General features: G+C 42.4%; 1 protein-coding gene across 5 annotated transcripts in view; it reads right to left on the bottom strand.

Moving 5' to 3' along the window:
- Nucleotides 1-24,310, bottom strand: part of LOC100592722 (E3 ubiquitin-protein ligase RNF216) — a 164,989-nt gene that overhangs the window by 129,375 nt on the left and 11,304 nt on the right. For 3 of the 5 annotated variants that reach the window (XM_030795726.1, XM_030795730.1, XM_030795729.1), the window contains exons 2-3: nucleotides 13,787-13,922; nucleotides 5,484-5,617 (exon numbers count right to left, since the gene is read on the bottom strand). In XM_030795726.1, the coding sequence (XP_030651586.1) occupies nucleotides 5,484-5,617; nucleotides 13,787-13,853 (201 nt within the window). In that variant the 5' untranslated portion in view covers nucleotides 13,854-13,922. Of the gene's footprint in view, nucleotides 1-5,483; nucleotides 5,618-13,786; nucleotides 13,923-16,297; nucleotides 16,752-24,310 lie in introns of those variants that run through there. The other 2 variants (XM_030795727.1, XM_030795728.1) reach the window with 2 other exon arrangements.

Raw genomic sequence — 24,310 nt, forward strand, 5'->3', positions numbered from 1 at the left:
CAGAATGTTATTTTCCTGAGGATGATATTCAGGACCTGACAAGTACCATCCAGTCTACTTATGGGCCAGGCAAAGCCTGAAATATCAGACGTGACCTTTAGAAAGCCATTTCCAAAATGTTTCAGCTCTATGGTGTTATCTGAAAGCATAATAGATGCCCCTTTATAAACTAAGACAGATCCTAAAGTTTTGTCTGTTTTTTAAAAATTAGAGACAAAGGTCATGCATGGTGGCACACACCTGTAATCCTAGCTACTCCAGAGGCTGAGGCACAAGCATCACTGAACCCGGGATGTGGATGCTGCAGTGAGTCAAGATTGCACCACTGCACCCCGGCCTGGGCAACAGGAGACTCCATCTCAATAAATAAATAAATAAATAAATAAATAAATAAATAAATAAAAATTAGATACAGGGTCCCAGGCTGAAGTATAGTGGCACAATCATAGCTCACTACAGCCTTGAATTCCTGGGCTCAAGTGATCCTCCTGCTAGGCCTCTCAAAGCACCGAGATTACAGGTTTTGAGCCACTGTGTCTGGCCTGACCCTTAAGGTTAAGGAAACAAAAATCACCTATGAGGTCAGGGTTCAGGGTGACTGGTATAGCAACTCCCTTAATTTCTAAGCTCCAAGAAAAACCATACTGTTGCTAAGCTCCCTACCAATAGGGGGTATCAGGCAAATATCAGACCCCTCCCTAACTCTGATTTACAACCCAGAAACCCACTACAACTCTTATACGGACAGAGGACTGGCCTTACAAACATCGTTTTCTGATAAACTACTACATATAGATCTTAAACCAGTTTCTGCCAGCTTACAGAGGCTGCACACAAAGTGTCTTTGTGCCCTACAGTTCACCTTTTGAAGGAAAAAGCCAAATTCCACCTCATTTTAATGCTGAAACTCTACCCCAGGGAAGCTCTGGTTAGTCTTTGGCAGCCCTGAAGTCAGTAACTCATTAAGAAACAAGCTAAATTCTGAGTAGCTGAGATTATAGGTGCTCACCACCATGCCCAGCTAATTTTTGTATTTTTAGTGGAGACGGGGTTTCACCATCTTGGCCAGGCTGGTCTTGAACTCTTGGCCTTGGCCTCCCAAAGTGCTGGGATTATAGGCGTGAGCCACCGTGTCCAGTTTCTTTATGATTTTCTTAACCTTTCCTCAGCTTACTTTACTATAAAAATGCAGTATATGATATATATAGATATATATATCTATATATATACGCGCACACACACACACACATAATATACTGACTAAAGCATGTTAACTATGTTATTGGTCAACAGTATGCTATTAGTAGTTAAGTAGTTATTAAGTAGTATTAAGTAGTTAAGGCTTTGGTCAACACTATGCTATTAGTACTTAAGTTTTTGGGGAGTCAAAAGTTATATGCAGATTTTAAACTGCACAGGGGTTGGCACCCTTAACCACCACGTTGTTCAAGTGTAAACTGTATCTGAAAACTGGCAAATAAAGAATTTTAATGAAGGCTATAAGATCTGCTTCTCTGTGTCTCCGTGTCTATATATGCGTTATGTGTATGTGCTATTTCTCTACCAAAATACATGAGAGAACTCTCATAATTGGTTTAAGGAAAAAGCAAGCACTTCAATCTTTTATCAGAAAAACAGGACCTAACTCCAATGCCTTTTAGTTCACATGACTTAGGTATTTTTGGTAAGTAAGACCATTTGGAAAACAGCTGTGTGTCTTCTGATCAGCAAAAATGCCCATGTATTTATCTTTTTTTTTTTTTTTTTTTTTTTTTTGAGACAGGGTCTCCCTCTGTCATACAGGCTAGAGCGCAGTGGCGTGATCTTGGCTCACTGCAACCTCCATCTCCTGGGTTTAAGCGATTCTACTGCCTCAGCCTCCTAAGTAGCTGGAATTACAGGCACGTGCCACCATGCCTGGCTAATTTTTGTATTTTTAGTACAGACGAGATTTCACCATGTTGGCCAGGCTGGTCTCGAACTCCTGACCTCAAGTGATCCACTCGCCTCGGCCTCCCAAAGTGCTGTGATTACATACAGGCGTGAGCCACCGTGCCGGGCCTATATGGATGTTTTTTATATTCCAAGATTATATAAAGTTCCTAGAAATCTGTTATGTCTTGGTATAAATGCTATCAGTCATAATTTTGGTTCAGAAATAACTAAATTTCCTTGTCAACTGTGTCATAATGAACTCTCATCAGGTTTTTAACCACAGCCATTTTAAGTCTTGCTGTCCACAGTTATTTTGTTCTGACACTTTCTGAAAGCTCTTTGCAAGCAATTATATCCTAAAGTGCTGTGTGTTCAAAGATGGATATGCGAAAAATGAAATGAACTCTGACAAATACAAGTTTGAGTTCGTACTATAGGACTAAATATACAAAATTCTAATGAAGAAACTAATGGATTTGTGTCACTGCTAACCAAGATCAAACAGCAAGAATTAATTACGAGACTGAATTGATAAAAGAAGAATCATGGGTTTTTATGGCTTCTTTATTTGAAACACTGCTGGTTCTTTTAATGTTTTGTTTTCCAGATTTAAGGAAACTTTTTTCTTTTAAGGTTATTATAGCTTATAGCAATTTGGTATACTTTTATAATAAAAATAAAAATATTTACTTTTCCTCCCAACAGGATCCCTCCAGAATTTGCAAACTGTTCATGAGTATTCTTATTTTTATGGCAATATCATTATTTGCATAAGTTCAATAAGAATCTGTCCTTTTAATAAAAGGACACAACTGGAAACTGGTTATGTTACCAAGGCTTTGACTGGAACGCCATATTTCAAAATGTGCAAACAGTGCCTGGCTTTAAGCGTTCCCTGCCTTACAGTGAGTAAATCTGTCTCTTCCTGGCAGGCTCAGGAACTTCCAGATGCTGGATACAGCAGGCAAAGAGACTAATGTCTGCCCTGGTTTGGTTTCCTAGCAGAGACATTTTTTAAAGACCAATTTGAGATTCCTCATCAAAATTTCCAGCAAAGCAAATTTAAATATGTGCTTTCAAATATGTGGTTAGTCAGGCAAACTGGTCTTACTGTGATTATCTTTGGTACAAATGGGAGCGACTTAGAGAGGAAAACTACATTTCAAAAGAAAACTCCAGTATGCCTGTTATTTAGATTATTATCTACCTATACATGGCACTGAATTCTGAATTTTTAGTTTTCTCTAACATCTGGCTACGACTACCCAATGAAGGAGAATTGCTCAGTTCCTGAAGCCCTATGAGCTGAAGCTGGACAAATCTATGTAAATTGCAAGGAATAAGTCTCATTCCTAATGCATGGGCCACTCAGAGTTCACTAGGATGGCCGATGCCACAACCAGAGACATTCACAACAGCAAACCACATCAGAGCAAGACTCCCTCTCATAATAAGACTCTTGCCCTCCTTAATCTTTCCTTACTTATGCCTAACTCTCATGTGGCAGGACAACGTTGCAGTGAAAATTTCACCATCAGCAGCCTCTGCAGGTAACCTGCACTCCCTGTTTTAATTTAACCCAGTCATGGGATGCGAGATTACCTACTAACTCAACAGAGAAGAATTTGTGCAGTTGATGGTGCTTCTTGTTGCACACAGATAAACACAGCAGGTATTGCAGAGCAGACTACTTGGTTAAAACAAGGTAGACTCCTTGTCTAGCTATTTGGTTTTAGTTGGGGCCCTAGCCGAGGAGCACACTCCACCCAAAATCTTGGTATTATCCTCCTTAGAGTCATAACAGTAGTCTCCCTGGTGTGCTGTATGCCCTCAAAAAGTTTTAAATGTTTCCATACAGCTACCTGTCAAATGCCAAATGGTCTTTCTCCAGCTGGAACAAAAACAAAACATAACAAAAAATGTGTGATAATGAGGACACCAGAACCTATAAAGTATATGCTGGAACCAGAAACCCAAAATGATGGTAACTGAGAGTGGCACTGATGCCCGAAGGTTTGGTCAGGCCCTGGGTGAAAGCCTAACAAAAAGGGAGGAATTGTTAAATAAAAATTATAGGAGGCCACTGTTTTGGACTAAGTGTCTGCACTAGACCCCAAAAGACCAGACTAAAACTCAAAACGGAATCATCCATTAAGTTTCATACTACCAAACCTAAACCTGGGAAGTTCATTTGACCTTCCTAGAAATTGAGAGAAAGCGTGAACAACCAGTTTCTTAAACAGGGCAGTTTAAATCTTCATTGGGAACCATAATGTATTTCCTTCTGCTTTAATCCTTATACAGGAAAGGTGGCCTGAAGCAGCCTGATGTTAACTCATCAGTTATTTTTCTCTTTTCTGTCTCCCTGTCCCAGCCTGACAAGAAAAGTAACTTTAAAAGGACTTTGCTTCTGCTCTCATCAGCCCTTCTTTGTCTATAAAGCCAACCACTTTTGCTCAGCTCAGTGGAACACCTACTGAATTTTATGGAAGGAAGTGTTGCTTGGTTCTAGAACCACAATAAAGCCAACTGGGATCTTTAAACTAAAAAAAAAAAAAAACAAAAACAAAGCAACAGATTTGTAGTTTAAAAGTACAATGAAAGGGCCGGGCACAGTGGCTCATGCTTATAATCCCAGCACTTTGGGAGGCCAAGGGGGGTGGATCACGAGGTCAAGAATTCAAGACCAGCCTGGCCAAGACGGTTAAACCCGTCTCTACTAAAAATACAAAAATTAGCCAGGCGTGGTGGTGGGCACCTGTAATCCCAGCTACTCGGGAGGCTGAGGCAAGAGAATCGCTTGAAACCAGAAGGCGGTGGTTGCAGTGACCCGAGATCGCACCACTGCATCCAGTCTGGGCAAAAGAGGGAAACTCCATCACAAAAAAATAAAAAAAAAAAAAAAGTACAATGAAAGAAAAGATGCCAGTCACAAAAGCAACAGAAAATATAAAATAACCAAGAAAAACAAAAAATGCTTAAGATCTATATTAAGAAAAATTCAAAATGCTTTCTGGCTGAGGAATATAAAAGAAGTCTTGACTACATGAAAAGACAAAATTTGTTACTGGTTAGAAACAGCAGTATCATAAAAATTGCTCTATAAATATAACAGGAAGATTTGTTTTGGATTAGGCAAACTGATTACATATATATATCTCTATTTATATTTTGGAACAAAAAAAGTTGATTGTAAAATCCATATAAAAATTTAAGTGCAAGAATATCCAGGATGATTCTGAAAAATGTGGGATAATATGGACAGAATAAGGCCAATCCAACAGTAAGATACACTATAATGTAGCAATGACAACAGTGCAATTTGGTGCATTAATAGTCAGATGGAACAATGGTGCAGATATTCAATCCAGAAACAGACTGAAACACACAGCTTCTAAATCTAAGGGTACAAGAGGTAGAAAGGAAAAGGGGCTGTTCTCAGAACGAGTACAAGAGGTGCTGTTCTACAACAAGGCCCACAAGAGTGGCCGAAAAATCAGATCACCAACTTGCAATAATGTCTCACTGTAAGTTTAAAGAAAACTCACTTCTGTCAGGATGACATCATCATCCAGGTCCTCTTCTTCATGCTGCTGAGGAGCTGGGGTGACCAGCATTGGAATCCTTTCCTCATCTGAGGAGTCAGATATGGTGATGGGCCCATCTCTGAGATTGATCCACTCTACAGGAAAGCAGAGAACACTGTTACTGGGAGACTGGCACTATCACATCCAACCCTTTAAGTTTGTCCTGACAGGGGTACAGCCTAAAGTCAACTTCATGGCTACTAGTGTAACGTACCTCCTCAAGCAGCCCATGCACTTAAGCATTAAGAGCCATGTTTCTATGCTGACTTTTGTCAATAACACATTTTGGGAACTGCTAGAGAACATCTGACAATTACTATGCTCAAGATTATCAACTTTTTCTCATATTAGGCTGGAGAAATCTGTTCATAAAATTTTCTTGACTGCCAATTTCTTTAAAGTGAAATAATGGTCTCCCAATCCATCTCTATTCCTCCTGGGAATAAATGGCTATTTTATTTAAATTGTTTGGTCTGAAAAAATTATCACTCAAAAAATAGTAAAATTTTAATTATTTAAAATACTGAAATTTGCTCATCTTAAACACAAACTTTAAGAATCGTTTAAGCAAACCTATTTCAATGCTTTAGTCAGGCACCCATTTAGCATCTATGACAGTCAGCAATTTAACTTTCCAAGTTTCCTTTAAAATATATAACCTAACCATCTAGATGTAGTAATTCTATTCAAGGTTTTTACTTCCTTTTATCAATTTGAAAACAGGCCATGTTTGATATGAATTACTGGGTAACACAAACTGGTATTTTTTCCTGTCTAGTTCCATGGGAATATCAAAGGTTAAGATGGACAATTTAAAAAAAAGCATTGGCTGGGAGCAGTGGCTCACGCCTGTAATCCCAGCACTTTGGGAGGCCAAGGTGGGTGGATCACGAGATCAGGAGTTTGAGACCAGCCTGACCAACACGGTGAAACACTGTCTCTACTAAAAGTACAAAAATTAGCCAGGCGTGGTGGCGCATGCCAGTAATACCAGCACTTTGAGAGGCCAAGGTGGGTGGATCATGAGGTTAGGAGTTTGAGACCAGCCTGACCAACACGGTGAAACGCTGTCTCTACTAAAAATACAAAAATTAGCCAGGCGTGGTGGCACATGCCTGTAATCCCAGCTACTCAAGAGGCTGAGGCAGGAGAATCGTTTGAACTCAGGAGGCAGACGTTGCAGTGACCTGAGATTGCAACACTGCACTCCAGCCTGGGTGACAGAGTGAGACCCCACCTCAAATTAAGAAATGAGGCATCTCATCACTGCAATTTTTGAAATTCTTCCATTAAAGCTGTAATGTTTTTCTTTTGTGTGTGTTGTGTGTGTGTCATGTGTGTGTGTGTGTGTGTGTGTGTGTGTGTGTGTTTGTCTGGGACAGGGTCTTGCTCTATTGCCCTGGCTGGAGTACAATGGTGCGACCATAGCTCACTGCAGCTTCAACCTCCTAGGCTCAAGCAATCCTCCCACCTCAGCTTCCCAAGTAGCTAGGACAACAGGTGCACACTACATTGAACAGTTAATTTAAGAAAATTTTTTTTTTGTAGAGATGGAGTCTCACTATGTTCCTATGCTGGCCTTGAACTCCTGGCCTCAGGTGATCCTCCCACCTTGGCCTCCCAAGAAGTCACTGGGATGACAGGCATGAGCCACCATGCCTGACTTAACTGTGGATTTTTAAGGATGAGGAGTTGCCAAGCTCCTCACTCAGCCATTTCTGAAGACACATGCTATGGGGGATCATTCTGAAGAGATACTGAGCAAAGAAAAGCTCTAGCCATTGGTAGATGAGGCACAGGAGTCAAGAGAGAAAAGGTACACTACTGAAAATGGCCATAGTGAATAAGATCCCTGCATCCGCAGGAAATTGTAGATTCCTCTCTTGAAGAACTGACCCAAGAAAAAGACACACAATCTTGGTGTACCCAATGAAAAAGTTGGTTTAGGCTGGGCACGGTGGCTCACGCCTGTAATCCCAGAACTTTGGGAGGCCTAGACAGGCAGATCACTTGAGGCCAGGAGTTCGAGACCAGCCTGGCCAACATGGTGAAACCCCATCTCTACTACAAATACAAAAATTAGCCGGGTGTGGTGGCATCCAACTGTAATCCCAGCTACCTGGGAGACTGAGGCAGGAGAATTGCTTGAACCTGGGAGGTGGAGGCTGCAGTAAGCCAAGATCATGCCACTGCACTCCAGTCTGGGTGCTAAAGCAAGACCCTATCTCAGGCTGCTAAAAAAAAAAAAAAAAAAAAAAAAAGGGAAAGAAAGGAGGGAGCTGAAGGAAAGGAAGGAAAGGAGGGAAAGGAAGGGAAAGAGGGAGGGAGGGAGGAAGGAAAGAAGGAAGGAGAAAGGAAGGAAGGGAGGGAGGGAGGGAGGAAAGGAAGAAGGAAGGAAGGGAGGGAGGGAGGGAGGGAGGGAGGGAGGGAAGGAAGGAACCTATCACCTTAAAATAAAGTCCAGTGTTTGACAAAATGATACCATACAACGCACCACTTATAAGGTTCCAATTAGCTTTTCACAGTATACTTAAAAAAAATTAAAATAATAATACAGCATGGTCTATAAATCAAGTGCACAAGCTCTATGAATTAATACAAAAGGGCCATCTGTGTATAATCACCACCACAAGGTCAGGAAATATTTCTAGCACATTAGTAGCCTCCCTGTGCTTTCTCCCAATTTCTGCTCTCCTTCATCCGCAAAGGGAGGATTTCTAATTGCGCAGATAAGTTTTGCATGTTTTTGAGTATATATTCTTCTCTGCCTGGCTTTCTTGCAAATAATGTTTGAGATACATCCATACTGCATGCTGTTACAATTCTTTGTTGTATATAATCCACTATATGAATATAACAAATTATTCCTTCTTCTGTTGATAGACATTTGAGTATGTGGCAGTTTAGGTTACTGTGGATAATGCTATCGTGAACATTCTTGTGCAAGTCTTTGGTGTACTCATTTTAGTTGGATACATTCTAGGAGTGGAAATGCTGAGTCATGGGGTAAGCATATGCTCCATTTTGGCAGAAAACACTAAACAAATTTTCCAAACTGTACCAATTTACACTCCCATCTGCAGTGTAGGATAGTATGTTGCTTCACGTCCTTATGGGAACACAATCATGCTCATTCATTTATATACTGTCTATAGATTCTGATATGGTTTGGCTGTGTCCCCACCAAAAATCTCATCTTGAATTGTAATCCCACAATCCCCACGTGTCAAGAGCGGGATAGGTGGAGGTAATCGGATCATGGGTGCAGTTTCCCCCATTCTGCTCTCGTGGCAGTGAATGAATCTTGAGGTTTCCGATGGTTTTATAAGCAGTGGCATTTCCCCAGCTTGCACTCACTCCATCCTGCCTCCTGAGAAGGTGGCTACTTCTCCTTTGCCTTTCGCCATGACAGTAATTTTCCTGAGGCCTTCCCAGCAATATGGAACTGTGAGTCAATTAAACCTCTTTCCTTTATAAATTACCCAGTCTCAGGCATTTCTTCCTAGCAGTGTGAAAGCAGACGAATACAGTTGCTTTCATGCTACAATGGTATAGCTGAATAGTTGCAACAGAAACCACATGGCCCACAATGCTAAAATATTAACTACTTAGCTCTTTAAATTTGCTGAGCCCTAATTATCTTGGCTCACTGCAACCTCCGCCTCCTGGGTTCAAGCGATTCTCAGGCCTCAGCCTCCTGAGTAGCTGGGATTACAGGCTTGCAACCCCATGCCCGGCTAATTTTTGTATTTTTAGTAGAGATGGGGTTTCCCCATGCTGACTAGGCTGGGTTTGTTTTTGTTTTTGTTTTTGCAACAGGGTTTCTCGCTGTTGCCCAGGCTGGAGTACAATAGCATAAACACAGTTCTCTGCAGCCTTGACCTACTGGGTTCATCAATCCTCCCATCTTGGTATTCCAAGTACCTGGGACCTGGTAAACCCAAGACCACCACACCTAGCTAATTTTTTTATATTTAATTTTTTGCAGAGATGAGAATCTCACCATGTTGCCCAGGCTGGTCTCGAAATCCTAGGCTCAAGTTATCCTCCCACTTTGGCCTTCCAAAGTGCTGGCAATACAAGCATGAGCCACTGCACCTGGCTGAGCTTTTTACTTCTTGTCTAATATATTTTAGACCATAAGTTTTCTTTAAAACACGGCATTACATGTATCTCATAAATATAATAGGCTATATTTTCATTATCATGTAATTCAAAATATCTTCTAATTTTTATTGTGATTTCTTCTTACACTGGGTGCAGAATCCCACCTATGTTTATTACATTTGTTGACCATGTTCTTCCAATCTTCTATATTCATACAAGTGTGTGTATGTGTTGCTCTTTCAGTTACTGAAACAAGTCTTAAAAATCCCCACTATAATGGTGGATTTGTCCAATTCTGTTTTCAGATCTGCCAATTTTTGCTTTGTATATTTTTCTATCATGTTACTAAGTATACAGGGATTAGCACTATTTTATCTTCTCAGTGCACTGAATCTTTTATGATTATGAACTCTTTATCAATGCTTCTGGCTGGAGTTTCTATCAGTTTTATCTGATATTACACAGATATATCAGCTCTTTGTGTGTGTGTGTGTGTGTGTGTGTGTGTGTGTGTGTGTGTGTGGCTTGCTATTTGCATGATGTACCTTTTATCCTTCCTGACAAAATTTTTTAAATCTTTATTTTACCTTTATTTTTAAGCCTATTTACACTAGGTATAGAATTGTAGATGAGTAGGTAAAAACACTACTTAGCAATTAAAAAGGAATGAATTACTGATATATGCAACAACAGGGATGAATCTCAAAAACATTACCTTTCACAAAAGAATTCCGGTACAAAGAATATATACAGTATGTATAATTCCATTTATATGAAATGACAGAGTCAAAAAAAGCAGATTAGTGGTTTCCTTAGGCCTGGAGTGGGGTAAGGACTGACTGCAAAAAGGCACAAGGGAATCTTTTTGGAGTGATAGAAAATGTTCTCTATCATAATTCAGGTGGTATATTCATTTGTCAAAACTCACTGGACTATACATTTAAAAAAAAAAACTACAGAGGTTGATGCATAATAAAAATTATTAATGTTGGCCAGGAGCAGTGGCTCATGCCTGTAATCCTAGCACTTCGTGAGTCAGAGGCAATTGGATCACTTGAGCCCAGCAGTTCAAGACCAGCCTTGCCAGGCAACATTGTGAGACCCTTTCTTGATTAAAGAAATAAAAAAATTAATGCAGCTAATAAAAACAAAACTCTATACACCTGAAAAAAGTTCTCATGATGGGTGCAGAGTATAAATACTTGTCTAACAAAATATATCTCCAAAGTCAGTAATTTTCCAAAAGGAATTAGTTGTTCTTAAAGAAACTGTTCAAGTATATTTAAGATCCAACTAAAAAACAACTGTAACATTAATTGGATATACATGTACAGAAAATTTTGAAATGATCGTAAATACAAGTTATAACTAAGATTTAAAATTGCCTGAATCCAATAAATTATGGCTACAATCACTACCAAGTTAGAATACATTATTAATAAAATCTTAAAAATTAGTCCTTCTTTTGCACTCATAATTTGCATAGCTTGAGCAATTTTATTACTCTTAATTTGACCTAATAAAATTTGCTCAATTTTAAATGCTCTGAAAGCCAAATACACAGTTGACTCTTGAGCAACACTGATTTGAACAGCGTGGGTCCACTTATTTGCAGATTTTCTTCCACTTGTTTCACTCCTGAGACAGCAGAACTGCACAAGGCTTTCAGGAGCCTATCCCTTGCACCAGTGTGCCATGAATGTGTGATGTGGAGTCAAAGGAGATTATTTTGGACCTTTAAGATTTAATGACTGCCCTGCTGGGTTTTGGACTTGTGTGGGACCTGTCGCGCCTTTCTTTTGGCCAATTTCTCCCTTTTGGAACAGGTGTATATATATCCAATGCGTGTACCCCCATTGTATCTTGGGAATAATTAACTTGTTTTTGACTTTACAGGCTCATAGGTGGAAGGGACTAGACTTGTCTCAGATAAGACTGGACTTTTGAGTTAATGCTGCAATGAGTTAAGACTTTGGGGACTGTTGGGAAGGCATAATTGTCTTTAGCAATGTGAGAAGGACAAGAGATTTGGGAGGGGCTGGGGCGAATAGCATGGTTTGGATCTGTGTCCCTGCCCAAATTTCATATTCGACTGTAATCCCCAATGTTGGAGATTGGGCCTGGTGGGAGGTAATTGGATCATGGGGGTGGTATTTCATAAATGATTTAGCACAATCCCCTCTGGTTGCAACAGTGAGTTCTTGTGAGATCTGGTTGTTTAAAAGTGTGTGGCACCTCTTCCCCAACTCCTCTTGTTCCTGCTCCAGTCATGTGAGACAAGCCTGCTTCCCCTTCTCCTTCTGTCATGATTATAAATTTCCTAAGGCCTCCCCAGAAGCAGAGGCCGCTATGTTTCCTATACAGCCTGCAGAATTGTGAACCAATTAAACCTCTTTTCTTTCCTTACAAATTACCCAGTCTTGGGCATTTCTTTACAGCCAGTGGAGAACCAACTAACATAGGGACCAACCCCTCTTCTTCCTCCTCCTCTTCAGCCTACTCAATGTGAGGATGATGAAGATGAAGACCTTTAGAATGGTCCACTTCCACTTAAGGAACAGTAAATATATTTTCTTTCTCTTCCTTATGATTTTCTTAATAACACTTCCTTTCTGTAGCTCACTTTATTGTAAGAATACAGTATACAAAACATACAATATATAACACATGTGTTGACTGTTTATGTTATCAGTGAGGCTTCCAGTCAACAGTAGGCTATTTGCATTTAAGTTTTGGTGGAGTCATTTTTCTTTTTCTTTTTTTTGAGACAGAGTCTTGCTCTGTCGCCCAGGCTGGAGTGCAGTGGCGCAATCTCGGCTCACTACAACCTCTGCCTCCCAGGTTCAAGTGATTCTCCTGCCTCACCCTCCCAAGTAGCTGGGACTACAGGCATGCACCACCACGCCCAGCTAATTTTTGTATTTTTTAGTAGAGACGGGGTTTCACCATGTTGGTCAGGCTGGTCTCGAACTCCTGACCTCGTGATCCACCCACCTCGGCCTCCCAAAATGCTGGGATTACAGGAGTGAACCACCACACCTGGCCTGGGGGAGTCATTTTTGTAAGGTCAAATGTAATTTACTCTCTACTAGAAAAATCATCTTTGTAAACACAAAATATTATCAATGGGAGAAAACAAAACCAGTATAACCTCTTCCATGGAATTTGTAATTGGAAAAAATGAACATAAGGATTCTACACCTCAGCATGAATTTTTTCCTTTTAGCCCAAGTGTAAATGTGAATTCGAATTTAACAGGAAATTTCATAAACATTTAAGAACGTTACAGAAATGCAAGCACTATTTCCTTTACAAATCAATAAAATTCCCCAAAACTTTAAAAACTGTAGAACAGGCCGGGCGCACTGACTCACGCCTGTAATCCCAGCACTTTGGGAGGCTGAGGCGGGCGGATCACCTGAGGTCGGGAGATCAAGACCAGCCTGACCAACGTGGAGAAACTCCATCTCTAAATGGAGATCTCCCTTTAGCATCTCCCTGCTAAAAATACAAAATTAGCAGTGCGTAGTGGCACATGCCTGTAATCCCAGCTACTTGCTCAGGAGGCTGAGATGGGAGAATCGTTTGAACCCAGGAGGCGGAGCTTGTGGTGAGCCGAGATTACGCCATTGCACTCCAGCCTGGGCAATGAGCGAAATTCCATCTCCAAAAAAGAAAAAAAAACAAAAAACAAAACTGTAGAACAAAAAAATACATGTTCCAAAATTCCCCTCAAGGCTAAGCCAGAATCTTCTGGCAAAAAAGAAATTAAGCATCATGGGAGGACGAGACTGGTTCAGCATCACCTGCGGTATTTCAGATCACAAAGGCCTAGTGGAGCACTCCTTTATAATCGCCATGCCTTCAAAAACTGATTGTGACACTGTCTCTTATGACTCAATGACTGCAATATTAACAGCGTCTTGCCAGCAAATTAATAGCTTATTAATCCAGTTGTAATGAATGAGTCTTACACTTCATTCATGCCAGCAATATCATTATCTGATATAATTCTAGTCTAACTAGTCTTTTTATGTCAAAAATGAAACGTCCCTGGATTCTAAATGGTACAAAATAGATTCATTTCAAAAGATATAGCTGCGATACTAAAAGAAAAAGCCACAGGGAAAGAGATAAAGTGAGAGCAAACAACTTACCTTGTCCCCGATGGCAGTGAAAGTTGTTCAAGTGAATTACCTCTTCATTGTTGTTTCCCTCTTCCATTTTCAAATGCACACATGCACATACGGGACTGCTAATATCTAAACATGGTGACCATCTGTTTCAAAAGGTCTGAAAAGAAAGCAAAGAGGAACAGTAAGAATGAGGGAGTATCAAAACTCTTGCCATGTAACTGGTCAAGGGAACATCTGAAGCTTATGCTGAAAGCATTCTTTAGAAAACATATCCAAGGAGGTGGGTCAAAAAAAAAAACCACACAAACTCAAAACGTATGACATTAAAACATATTTTTAAAATACACATATCAAACAGATAAAGTACTGACAGAGAATTCACATCTTTTTTTTTTTTTTTTGAGACGGAGTCTCGCTCTGTTGCCCAGGCTGGAGTGCAGTGGCGCAATCTCGGCTCACTGCAAGTTCCACCTCCCGGGTTCACGCCATTCTCCTGCTTCAGCCTCTCCGCGTAGCTGGGACTACACCACGCCCGGCTAATTTTTTGCATTTTTAGTACAGACGGGGTTTCATCGTGGTCTCAATCTCCTGACCTCGTGATCCGCCCGCCTCGGCCTCCCGAAGTGCTGGGATTACAAGCGTGAGCCACCGCGCCTGGCTGAGAATTCACACCTTGATACAAATATGCTAACAAAGAAATGGGCTAAGGGTATTAATAGGCAATTCAATTCACAAAAAAGAAAACACAGAAGATGCTCAACGTCACTAATAATCAGGGAAAGGCAAATCAGAAAATGAATTATGTTTCAGCCAGACGCAGTGGCTCACGCCTACAATCCCAGCACTTTGGGAGGCCGAGGCGGACAGGTCACGAGGTTAGGAGTTCGAGACCAGCCTGACCAACATGGTGAAACCCCAACTCTACTAAAAATACAAAAATTAGCCGGAAGTGGTGGCATGAGCCTGTAATCCCAGCTACTCCGGACACTGCAGCAGGAGAATCGCTTGAACCTGGGAGGCTGAAGTTGCAGTGAGCCAAGATCGTGGCACTGCACTCCAGCCTGGGAAACAGAGCGAGACTCTGCCTCAAAAAAAAAAAAAAAAAAAAAAAGAATTATGTTTCAAACCACTGGGGTGGCAAAAAAGGCAAGTATGTAAGACATGGGAAATCTTATACATTGCTGGTTTGGAGAGTAGCTTGGAAAAGATATTCTGAATAGCAATTAGCAATATGCCCTAAATTACAAATGTACATTCCCTGTGACTTAGCAATTCCACTTCCAGGTATATTAGCTAAAGAAACCTCTGTGTGTTCTTCAAGAAATATACATAATAGAATATACAGACAGGGATGGTCATTACAGCAAATATGTAATAAAAGCAATTGGAAATGACCTTATTAGACATCAGTAAAGGAATAAAATTCATATGATACAACACAGTTAAATTAACTAATGTTAAATGAAAATAAGTGTGATACCATTTATGTAAGTTCATACACAAATTTAAAATACATTATATTTAAATATTAAATTAAAAAATACAGCCAGGCGTGGTGGCTCACACCTGTAATCCCAGCTCTTAGGGAGGCCGAGGTGGATGGATCACCTAAGGTGAGGAGTTCGAGACCAGCCTGGCCAACATGGTGAAACCCCATCTCTATTAAAAACATACACACAGGCTGGGTGCGGTGGCTCATGCCAGTAATCCCAGCACTTTGAGAGGCAGAGGCGGGCAGATCACGAGGTCAGGAGATCGAGACCATTCTGGCTAACATGGTGAAACCCCGTCTATACTAAAAAATATAAAAAATTAGCTGGGCATGGTGGCAGGTGTCTGTAGTCCCAGCTACTTGGGAGGCTGAGGCAGGAGAATGGCGTGAACCCAGGAGGCAGAGCTTGCAGTGAGCCGAGATTGTGCCACTGCACTCCAGCCCGGGCGACAAAGCGAGACTCCGTCTCAAAAAAAAAAAAAAAAAAAAAAAAAACCACATGCACACACAGCCAGGCGCAGTGGCTCACGCCTGTAATCCTAGCACTTTGGGAGGCCGAGGTGGGCGGATCATGAGGTCAGGAGATTGAGGTAATCCTGGCCAACACGGTGAAACCCCATCTCTACTAAAAATTTAAAAAATAACAATTAATAAATAATGAAAATACAAAAATTGGCAGGGTGTGGTGACGGGCGCCTGATATCCCAGCTAGTCGGGAAGCTAAGGCAGGAGAATCGCATGAACCCGGGAGGCAGAGGTTGCAGTGAGCCGAGATCACACCACTGCACTCCAGCTTGCATGACAGAGCAAGACTCTGTCTCAAAAAAAAAAAAAAAAAAAAATTAAAAATACAGTATGCGTAAGGATGACCTCGGCAACTTCAGGACAGTCACTATTTCTGGGTAAGGGAGAATGAAAAGGAACTTGAACTTGAGTTACATACAACATCTTTTTTCTTTCTTTTAAAGATATTTAAAGCAAACAAGGCAAAACATGAACATATGTTAAATCTGGGTAGCAGACTTGGGTAGTAGACTTACATTTTTGAAATCCATCCCTCTCTTCCTTTAAAAAGAAGTATCATGGTGTTAAAGCCAAGACATTATATCTCCATGGACCAGCAATGGAACAGAAACACAGAAGTTAGTGATGGGGCCAAAGCTGCAGAATTACTGAACTCTGGGGACAGGAAACAGAGAAATATTTGGGAAATGGACTCATATGAGAGTAATAGGGACAAAAACAACAACAACCCATGTCTATTATGGAAGGAGAAAAGGTGGGTACCAATGAGGGAGGGGGTAGATTAACTGTTAAGTGACATGAGGGAACCTTTCCGGGTTAAGTCATGCTCCACATATTGATTGTGGTGGTAGTCACCTGGGTATATGCATTTGTCAAAACTCACTGAACTATATACTAAAATGGATAGATTTTATTTTAATTATATATCAATAAAGATCTCTTTGAGGGCTGGAAGTCATCACTCATAGCTGTAATCCCATGGCTCATACCTGTAATCCCAGCACTTTGAGAGGCTGAGGCGGGCAGATCACTTGAGGTCAGGAGTTCGATACCAGCCCGACCAACGTGGTGAAACCCCATTTCTACTAAAAATATAAAAATTAGCCAGGTGTGGTGGCAGGCACCTGTAATCCCAGCTACTTGGAAGGCTGAGGCAGGAGAATAGCTTGAAGCCAGTAGGCGGAGGTTGTAGTCTTTTTTCTTTTTGAGCCAGAGTCTCTCTGTGTCATCCCGGCTGGAGAGCAGCTGCACGATCACGGCTCACTGCAGCCTTGAACCCCTGGGCTCAAGCAATCCTCCTGCCTCAGCCTCAGAGTAGCTGGGACTACAGGCATGCACCACCATGCCTAGCTAAATTTTTAAAAATTTTTTGTAGAGACAGGGTCTCACTATGTTGCCCAGGCTGGTTTGGATATCCCGGTCTCAAGCATTCCTTCTGCCTTGGCTTCCCAAAGTGCTGGGATTACAGGTGTGAACCACCAAGCCCAGCCTGTATCAATAAAGATTCAAAAAAATAAAACAGACAGCAGGGCACGACGGCTCATGCCTGTAATCTCAGCACTTTGGGAGGCCGAGGCAGGTGGATCACTCGAGGTCAGGAGTTTGCGACCAGCCTGGCCAACATGGCGAAACCCTGCTTCTACTAAAAATATGAGAAACTAGCCAGGTGTGGTGGCAGGTGCCTGTAATCCCAGCTACTTGGGAGGCTGAGGAAGGAGAATTGCTTCAACCCGGGAGACAGAGGTTGTAGAGTAAGCTGACATCGCGCCATTGCACTCCAGGTTGGGAGACAACAGCAAAACTCTGTCCCAAAAGAATAAATTAATTAAAAAAAAAAAAAGATAAGTATCCGTTCAAGCCAGCAATGGTGTGGTGAAACTATACTGGCTATTGGACAGTAGTAAAAATAAAACCACACATAAATGTCATAAGGTAAAACATTAAAATTGCAAAAACTACCAGAGGTAAAACAAAGATAAAAATAGACTCTTCAGGCTGGGCGCGGTAGCTCACACCTGTAATCCCAGCACTTTGGGAGGCTGAGGAGGGCGGATCACTTGAAGTCAGGAGTTCGAGACTAGCCTGGTCAACATGGCAAAACGCCGTCTCTACTAAAAATACAAAAATCAGCTTGGTGTGGTGGTATGCACCTGTAGTCCCAGTTATTCAGGAGGTTGAGGCAAGAGAATTGCTTGAACCCGGGAGGCAGAGGTTGCAATAGGCCAAGATTGTGCCACTGCATTCCAGCCTGGGCAACAGAGGAAGACACTGTCTCAAAAAAAAAAAAAAAAAAAAAAAAAAAAGACTCTTCGTAAGAAGCAATTAACACTAAAGTAATAAAATATGATCTTTAAGTAGTAGAGAAAAAATAATTGTAAACTTCAAATTCTATTATCCCTTAAATTATTTTTCAAGAGTAAGGGTAGGGGCTGGGTGCAGTGGCTCATGCCTACAACCCCACCATTTTGGGAAGCCAAAGCGGGACAATCACTGGAGGTCAGAAATTCGAGACCAGCCTAAGCAAACTTGGTGAGACCCCATCTCTACAAAAAACTGAAAAAAATTAGTTGGGCATGGTGGCACACATCTGTGATCCCAGCTACTCTGGAGGCTGAGGCTAGAGGATTGCTTGAGCCCATGAGTTCCAAGGTTACAGTGAGCTATGACCAACCCACTGCACTCCAGCCTAGGAATCAGAGCAAGACTCTCTTAAAAAAAAAAAAATGGATGGGATAAAACAATTTTTACACATTCAAAGACTAAGAGAGTTTACCTCCCACAGATACTCAAAGAGCTATTAAAAAAATGAACTTCAAGACCAGGCATGGTGGCTTACGCCTGTAATCCCAGGACTTCGGGAGGTCGAGGCCAGTGGATTGCTTAAGGTCAGGAGTTGAGACCAGCCTGGGCAACACAGTGAGGACTATCTATCTAAAAATACAAAAATTAGCTGGGTGTGGTAGCAGGTGGGAACCTGTAATCCCAGCTACTTGGGAGGCTGAGGTAAGAGAATTGCTTGAGCTTGGAAGGTGGAGGTTGCAGTGAGCTCAGATCGTGCCACTGCACTCCAGCCTAGGCAACAGGGTGAGACTCCATCTGAAAAAATAAAAAAATAAAAAATAAGGCATGGTGGTGCATGCCCGTAGTCCCAGCTACTCAGGAAGCTGAAGCAGGAGGACTGCTTGAGCCCAGGAGTTCGACACTGCAGTGTGCCACCATCATGCCACTGCACTCCAGCCAGGGTGAGAGCGAGACCCTGCCTCTGAAACAAACAAAAAGCATGAAAAAGAAACATGGGGCTGGCATGGTGGCTCGCACCTGTAATCCCAGCACTTTGGGAGGCTGAGGCGGGCAGACTGCCTGAGCTCAGGAGTTTGCGACCAGCCTGGGCAACACAGTGAAACCCTGTCTCTACTAAAATACAAAAAAAAAAAAAAAAAAAAAAAAAATTAGCCAGGCATGGCAGTACGTGCCTGTGATCCCAGCTATTCAGGAGGCTGAGGCAGGAGAATTGCTTGAACCCGGGAGGCAGAGGTTGCAGTGAGCAGAGATCGCACCATTGCAGTCCAGCCTGAGCAACAGAGTGAGACTCCATCTCAAAAAAAAAAGAAAGAAAGAAAGAGAAACATGAATCCAGGCTGGGCACAATGGCTCACACTGGTAATCCAGGAAACCAATCCTTGGGAGACCAAGGTGGGAGAATTGCTTGACGCTAGGGGTTCAAGACCAGCCTGGGCAATATAGCTAGACCCTGTCTCTACAAAAAATAAAAATTAAAAAATTAGCTGCGCGGGGTGGCATGTACCTATAGTTCTAGCTACTCAGGAGTCTGAAGCAGGAGGATCTCCTGAACCCAGGAGTTTGACGTTGCAGTGAGCCATGAGTGTGCCACTGCATTCCAGCCTGGGTGACAGAGTGAGACACTGCCTCAAAAAACTAAAACAAAAACAAACAAAAAAATCCTTGAGTCTAGAGAGATGAGTGGTGCTCTAAACTGTGTCACGCCTGGCCTCCAAACTCCTATATTGAAGCTCTGACCTCCAATATAATGGTATTTGGAGATGGAGTCTGTGGGAGGTGATTAGAATTAGATGAAGTCATGGAGGTTGGGCCCTCATGATGGCTGGGCACTCTAAGAAGAGATCTAGAGAACTTGCTTTTTCTCTCCATCATGTGAGAACACAGGGAGAAGGCAGTTGTCTGAGATCCAGGAAGAGAGAAATAACCAGAATCCAACAATGCTGAAACTCTATTCTCAGACTTCCAAATTCCAGAACTGTGAGAAAATAAATTTGTTTTAAATGTCACCCAGCTGATGCTATTTTGTTAGTCTACGGTATCAGTCAGCTTGAGCTGACTAATACAGGTGGAATTACAGAAACAACACATATAGCACAGAAAATAATGAAACAGGATCTTAAGTTCAGGTAACAAATGTCTGTGGCACAACTTTTTAAAAATGTTTAAAAGGTGAAACTAAAATTCTATACAACTATAAAGGGTGCGTGTGTATGTTCAGAGACGGATATTCACCAGATAGTTGTACAATGACAATGTCCTTGGGTCCTGTTCCACAGGCTAACAGAGAGAATAAAATTACAAGCCAAAATGAGGATGCTACTATGTATGAACCATTTTTCTTATCACTCTACATGCATAACACATCTAATCCTAACAACAACCCTATAATCCTGGCATGATTATTAACCTTATTTTACAGAGACTTTGGTTCTGGCCATGACAAAGTATTAATAGCCTATAGTAGACCAACCCTTTGCCTCTTTTTATAAATCCACTACAAAAAGACCGAATATATAAAACACATCTTTAAAGGCAATGGTGAAAAACCAGCTGGCAGGATTTCAGGGGCTCTGATCCGTGAAAAATGAGAAGCACATCAGGAGAGGACACATTCATCCTATATTTTTTGTCTCCTGAAGGCATTTTCCAAATCTTAAGTGCGAAAAAATGGACCTGAGGCAGAAGCAGCAATTTCAATGGGCTGAGGAGTTGAAGGTCAGAGTTTGGGTCTGCCAAAGTAGCTGAGACTTAAGGGACAAAATTCCAGCAAGGAAGAATCCACTGAGAAAGAACGCTCCAAAAACCAGAATAATAACCTCCTCACCCTCCACCAAGTTGTTGACCTATGCTACATACATGCAGGACTAGACTCCCCAAAATCCAATAGCAGAGAAGCTAAAGAGTTGAGCAGAGATCTCAGCAAACACATATTGTTGAGAGGGATTTCTTTTTTTTTTGAGATGGAGTTTTGCTCTGCCACCCAGGCTGAAGTAATGGTGCGATCTTGGCTCACTGCAACCTCTGCCTCCTGGGTTCAAGCCATTTTCCTGCCTCAGCCTCCCGAGTAGTGGGGACTATAGGCATGCGCCACCATGCCCAGCTAATTTTTGTATTTTTAGTAGAGAGGGGATTTTGTTATGTTGGCCAGGGTGGTCTCGAATTCCTGACCTCAGGTGATGCACTTGCTTTGGCCTCCCAAAGTACTGGGATTACAGGCATGAGCCACCACTCCCAGCCTGTTGAGAGAGATTAAAGGTCAAGCCCACCCAAAGTAGAGGAATGCTGGTAAACACTGAGCTTTCATCTGAGATCCTAGGAGAACCAAATCTTAAGGGTTAAGAGCAAAATGAAAACAGACTTAATAAAGACCAAACCATGACATGATCAAGATGATTTGCTGGTACTCTAATTTGCACACCTAAAAAACTTAAACCACAATGGAGGAGTATCATTTGGAACCTCCAGTTTTTTCATTCATAATGTCCAGACTTTGATTAAAAAAAAAATTACTGGCCGGGCGCGGTGGCTCACGCCTGTAATCCCAGCACTTTGGGAGGCCAAGGTGGGCGGATCATGAGGTCAGGAGATCGAGACCATCCTGGCTAACACGGTGAAACCCCGTCTCTACTAAAAATACAAAAAAATAGCCGGGCGAGGTGGCGGGCGCCTGTATTCCCAGCTATGCGGGAGGCTGAGGCAGGAGAATGGCGTGAACCCCGGGGGGGCAGAGCCTGCAGTGAGCCGAGATTGTGCCACTGCATTCCAGCCTGGGTGAAAGAGTGAGACTCCTTCTCAAAAAAAAAAAAAAAAAAAAAAAAAAAAAAAAAAAAAAAAATTACCAGGTGTAGTTGCTCATGCCTGTAATCCTAGCACTTTGGGAGGCTGAAGCAGGAGGATCACTTCAGCGCAGGAGTTTAAGACCAGCGTGGGAAACACAGTGAGATCTTGTCTCTATTAGGGGAAAAAAAGAAAAAAAAAGGCTGGGCCCAGTAGCTCATGCCTGTAATCTCAGCACTTTGGGAGGCCGAGGCAGGCAAATACACACACACACACACACACACACACACACACACACACACACACAGAGTAGCTCATGCCTGTAATCTCAGCACTTTGGGAGGCCGAGGCAGGCAAATACACACACACACACACACACACACACACACACAGAGCTTAAATTGACAGACCTTAAGGAAACAAGATGAATCCACTTACAGCTGGATAGACTTGAACAGTACTATCAAACAGCTTGACCTAACTGACACTTTATCCAGTAAACTGCAGAATACACATTCTTTTCAAGTGTATAAGAACATTCACAAAACAGACTGTATGCCGTGCCATAAAGCTAGCCTAAACAAATTTTGAAGGTTTGAAATCATAGAGCATGTTCTCTGACAACAGTCAATAAAAGATAATTAGGAAATTCTGAAATGTGAGAAATGAAGCAACTTTTTTTTTTTTTTTTTTTTTTTTGAGACGGAGTCTTGCTCTGTCACCCACGCTGGAGTGCAGTGGTGTGATCTCGGCTCACTGCAAGCTCCGCCTCCCGGGTTTACGCCATTCTCCTGCCTCACCCTCCCGAGTAACTGGGACTACAGGTGCCCACTACCACGCCCGGCTAATTTTTTGTATTTTTAGTAGAGATGGGGTTTCACCATGTTAGCGAGGATGGTCTCGATCTCCTGACCTCGTGATCCACCTGCCTTGGCCTCCCAAAGTGCTGGGATTACAGGCATGAGCCACTGTGCCCGGCCAAAGCAACTTTTAAAATCCACACATTAAAGAAGAAATTACAATGAAAATTAGTTAACTACTTTGACTAAATAAACTGAAAGATAATGAAAATAAAATATATCAAAATTTATGGGAAGGAGGTAAAATAGTTTATTAGACAGCAATTTACAGTTCCAAATGCTTTTTTTTTTTTTTTTTGATGGAGTTCCCCTCTGTTGCCAGACTGGAGTGCAGCGGCACAATCTCAGCTCACTGCAGCCTCTGCCTCCTGGGTTCAAGTGATTCTCCTGCCTCAGCCTCCCGAGTAGCTGGGACTACAGGCGTGCGCCACCACGCCCAGCTAATTTTTGTATTTTTAGTAGAGACGGGGTTTCACCATGTTGGCCAGGATGGTCTCAATCTCTTGACCCTGTGATCCGCCGGCCTTGGCCTCCCGAAGTGTTGGGATTACAGGCGTGAGCCACTGCGCCCGGCCACAAATGCCTTATTTTAAAGCAAGAGGCTGGGTGTGGTGGCTCATGCCTGTAATCCCAGCACTTTGGGAATCTGAGGTGGGCGGACTGCTTGAGCTCAGGAGTTCAAGACCAGCCTGGGCAACATGGTGAAACGCTGTCTCTACCAACAAACAAACAAATTAGATGGGCATGGTGGCATGCACCTGTGGTAACAGCTACATGGGAGGCCAGGGAGGGAGGACTGCTTGAGCCTAAGAGGCAGAAGTTGCAGTAAGCTAAGATCACACCACTGTACTCCAACCTGGGAGACAGTGAGAGCCGTCTCAAAAAAAAGAAAAAAAGAAAAAAGACTGAAAATCAGCCAGGCGTGGTGACTCACGCCTATAATCCCAGCACTTTGGGAGGCCAAGACGGACGGATCACTTGAGGTCAGGAGTTTGAGACCAGCCTGGCCAACATGGTGAAAATCTGTCTCTATTAAAAATACAAAAATTAGCCAGGCTTGGTGGCAAGTGCTTGTAGTCAGGAGGCTGAGGCAGAGGAATCACTTGAACCCAGGAGGCCAAGGTTGCAGTAAGCCGAGATTGTGCCACTGTACTCCAACCTGGGTGACAGAGTGAGACCCATCTCAAAAAAAAAAAGACTGAAAATCGGCTGGGTATGGTGGCTCACGCCTGTAGTCCCAGCACTTTGGAGGCTGAGACAAGCAGATTGCTTGAGCACAGAAGTTTAAGGCCAGCGAAACCCCATCAAAAAAGATTACTGGGGCTGGGCGCCGTGGCTCACGTCTGTAACCCCAGCACTTTCGGAGGCCAAGGTGGGCGGATCGCCTGAGGTCGGGAGTTTGAGACCGGCCTGACCAACATGGAGAAACCCCATCTTTACTAAAAATACAAAATTCACCAGGCGTGGTGGCACATGCCTGTAATCCCAGCTACTCAGGAGGCTGAGGCAGGAGAATCACTTGAACCTGGGAAGCAGAGGTTGCGGTGAGCCGAGATCATGCCAATGCACTCCAGCCTGGGCAACAAGAGC

The sequence above is a fragment of the Nomascus leucogenys genome, chromosome 17, assembly GCF_006542625.1.
Source record: "Nomascus leucogenys isolate Asia chromosome 17, Asia_NLE_v1, whole genome shotgun sequence".
Classification (NCBI taxonomy): domain Eukaryota; kingdom Metazoa; phylum Chordata; class Mammalia; order Primates; family Hylobatidae; genus Nomascus; species Nomascus leucogenys.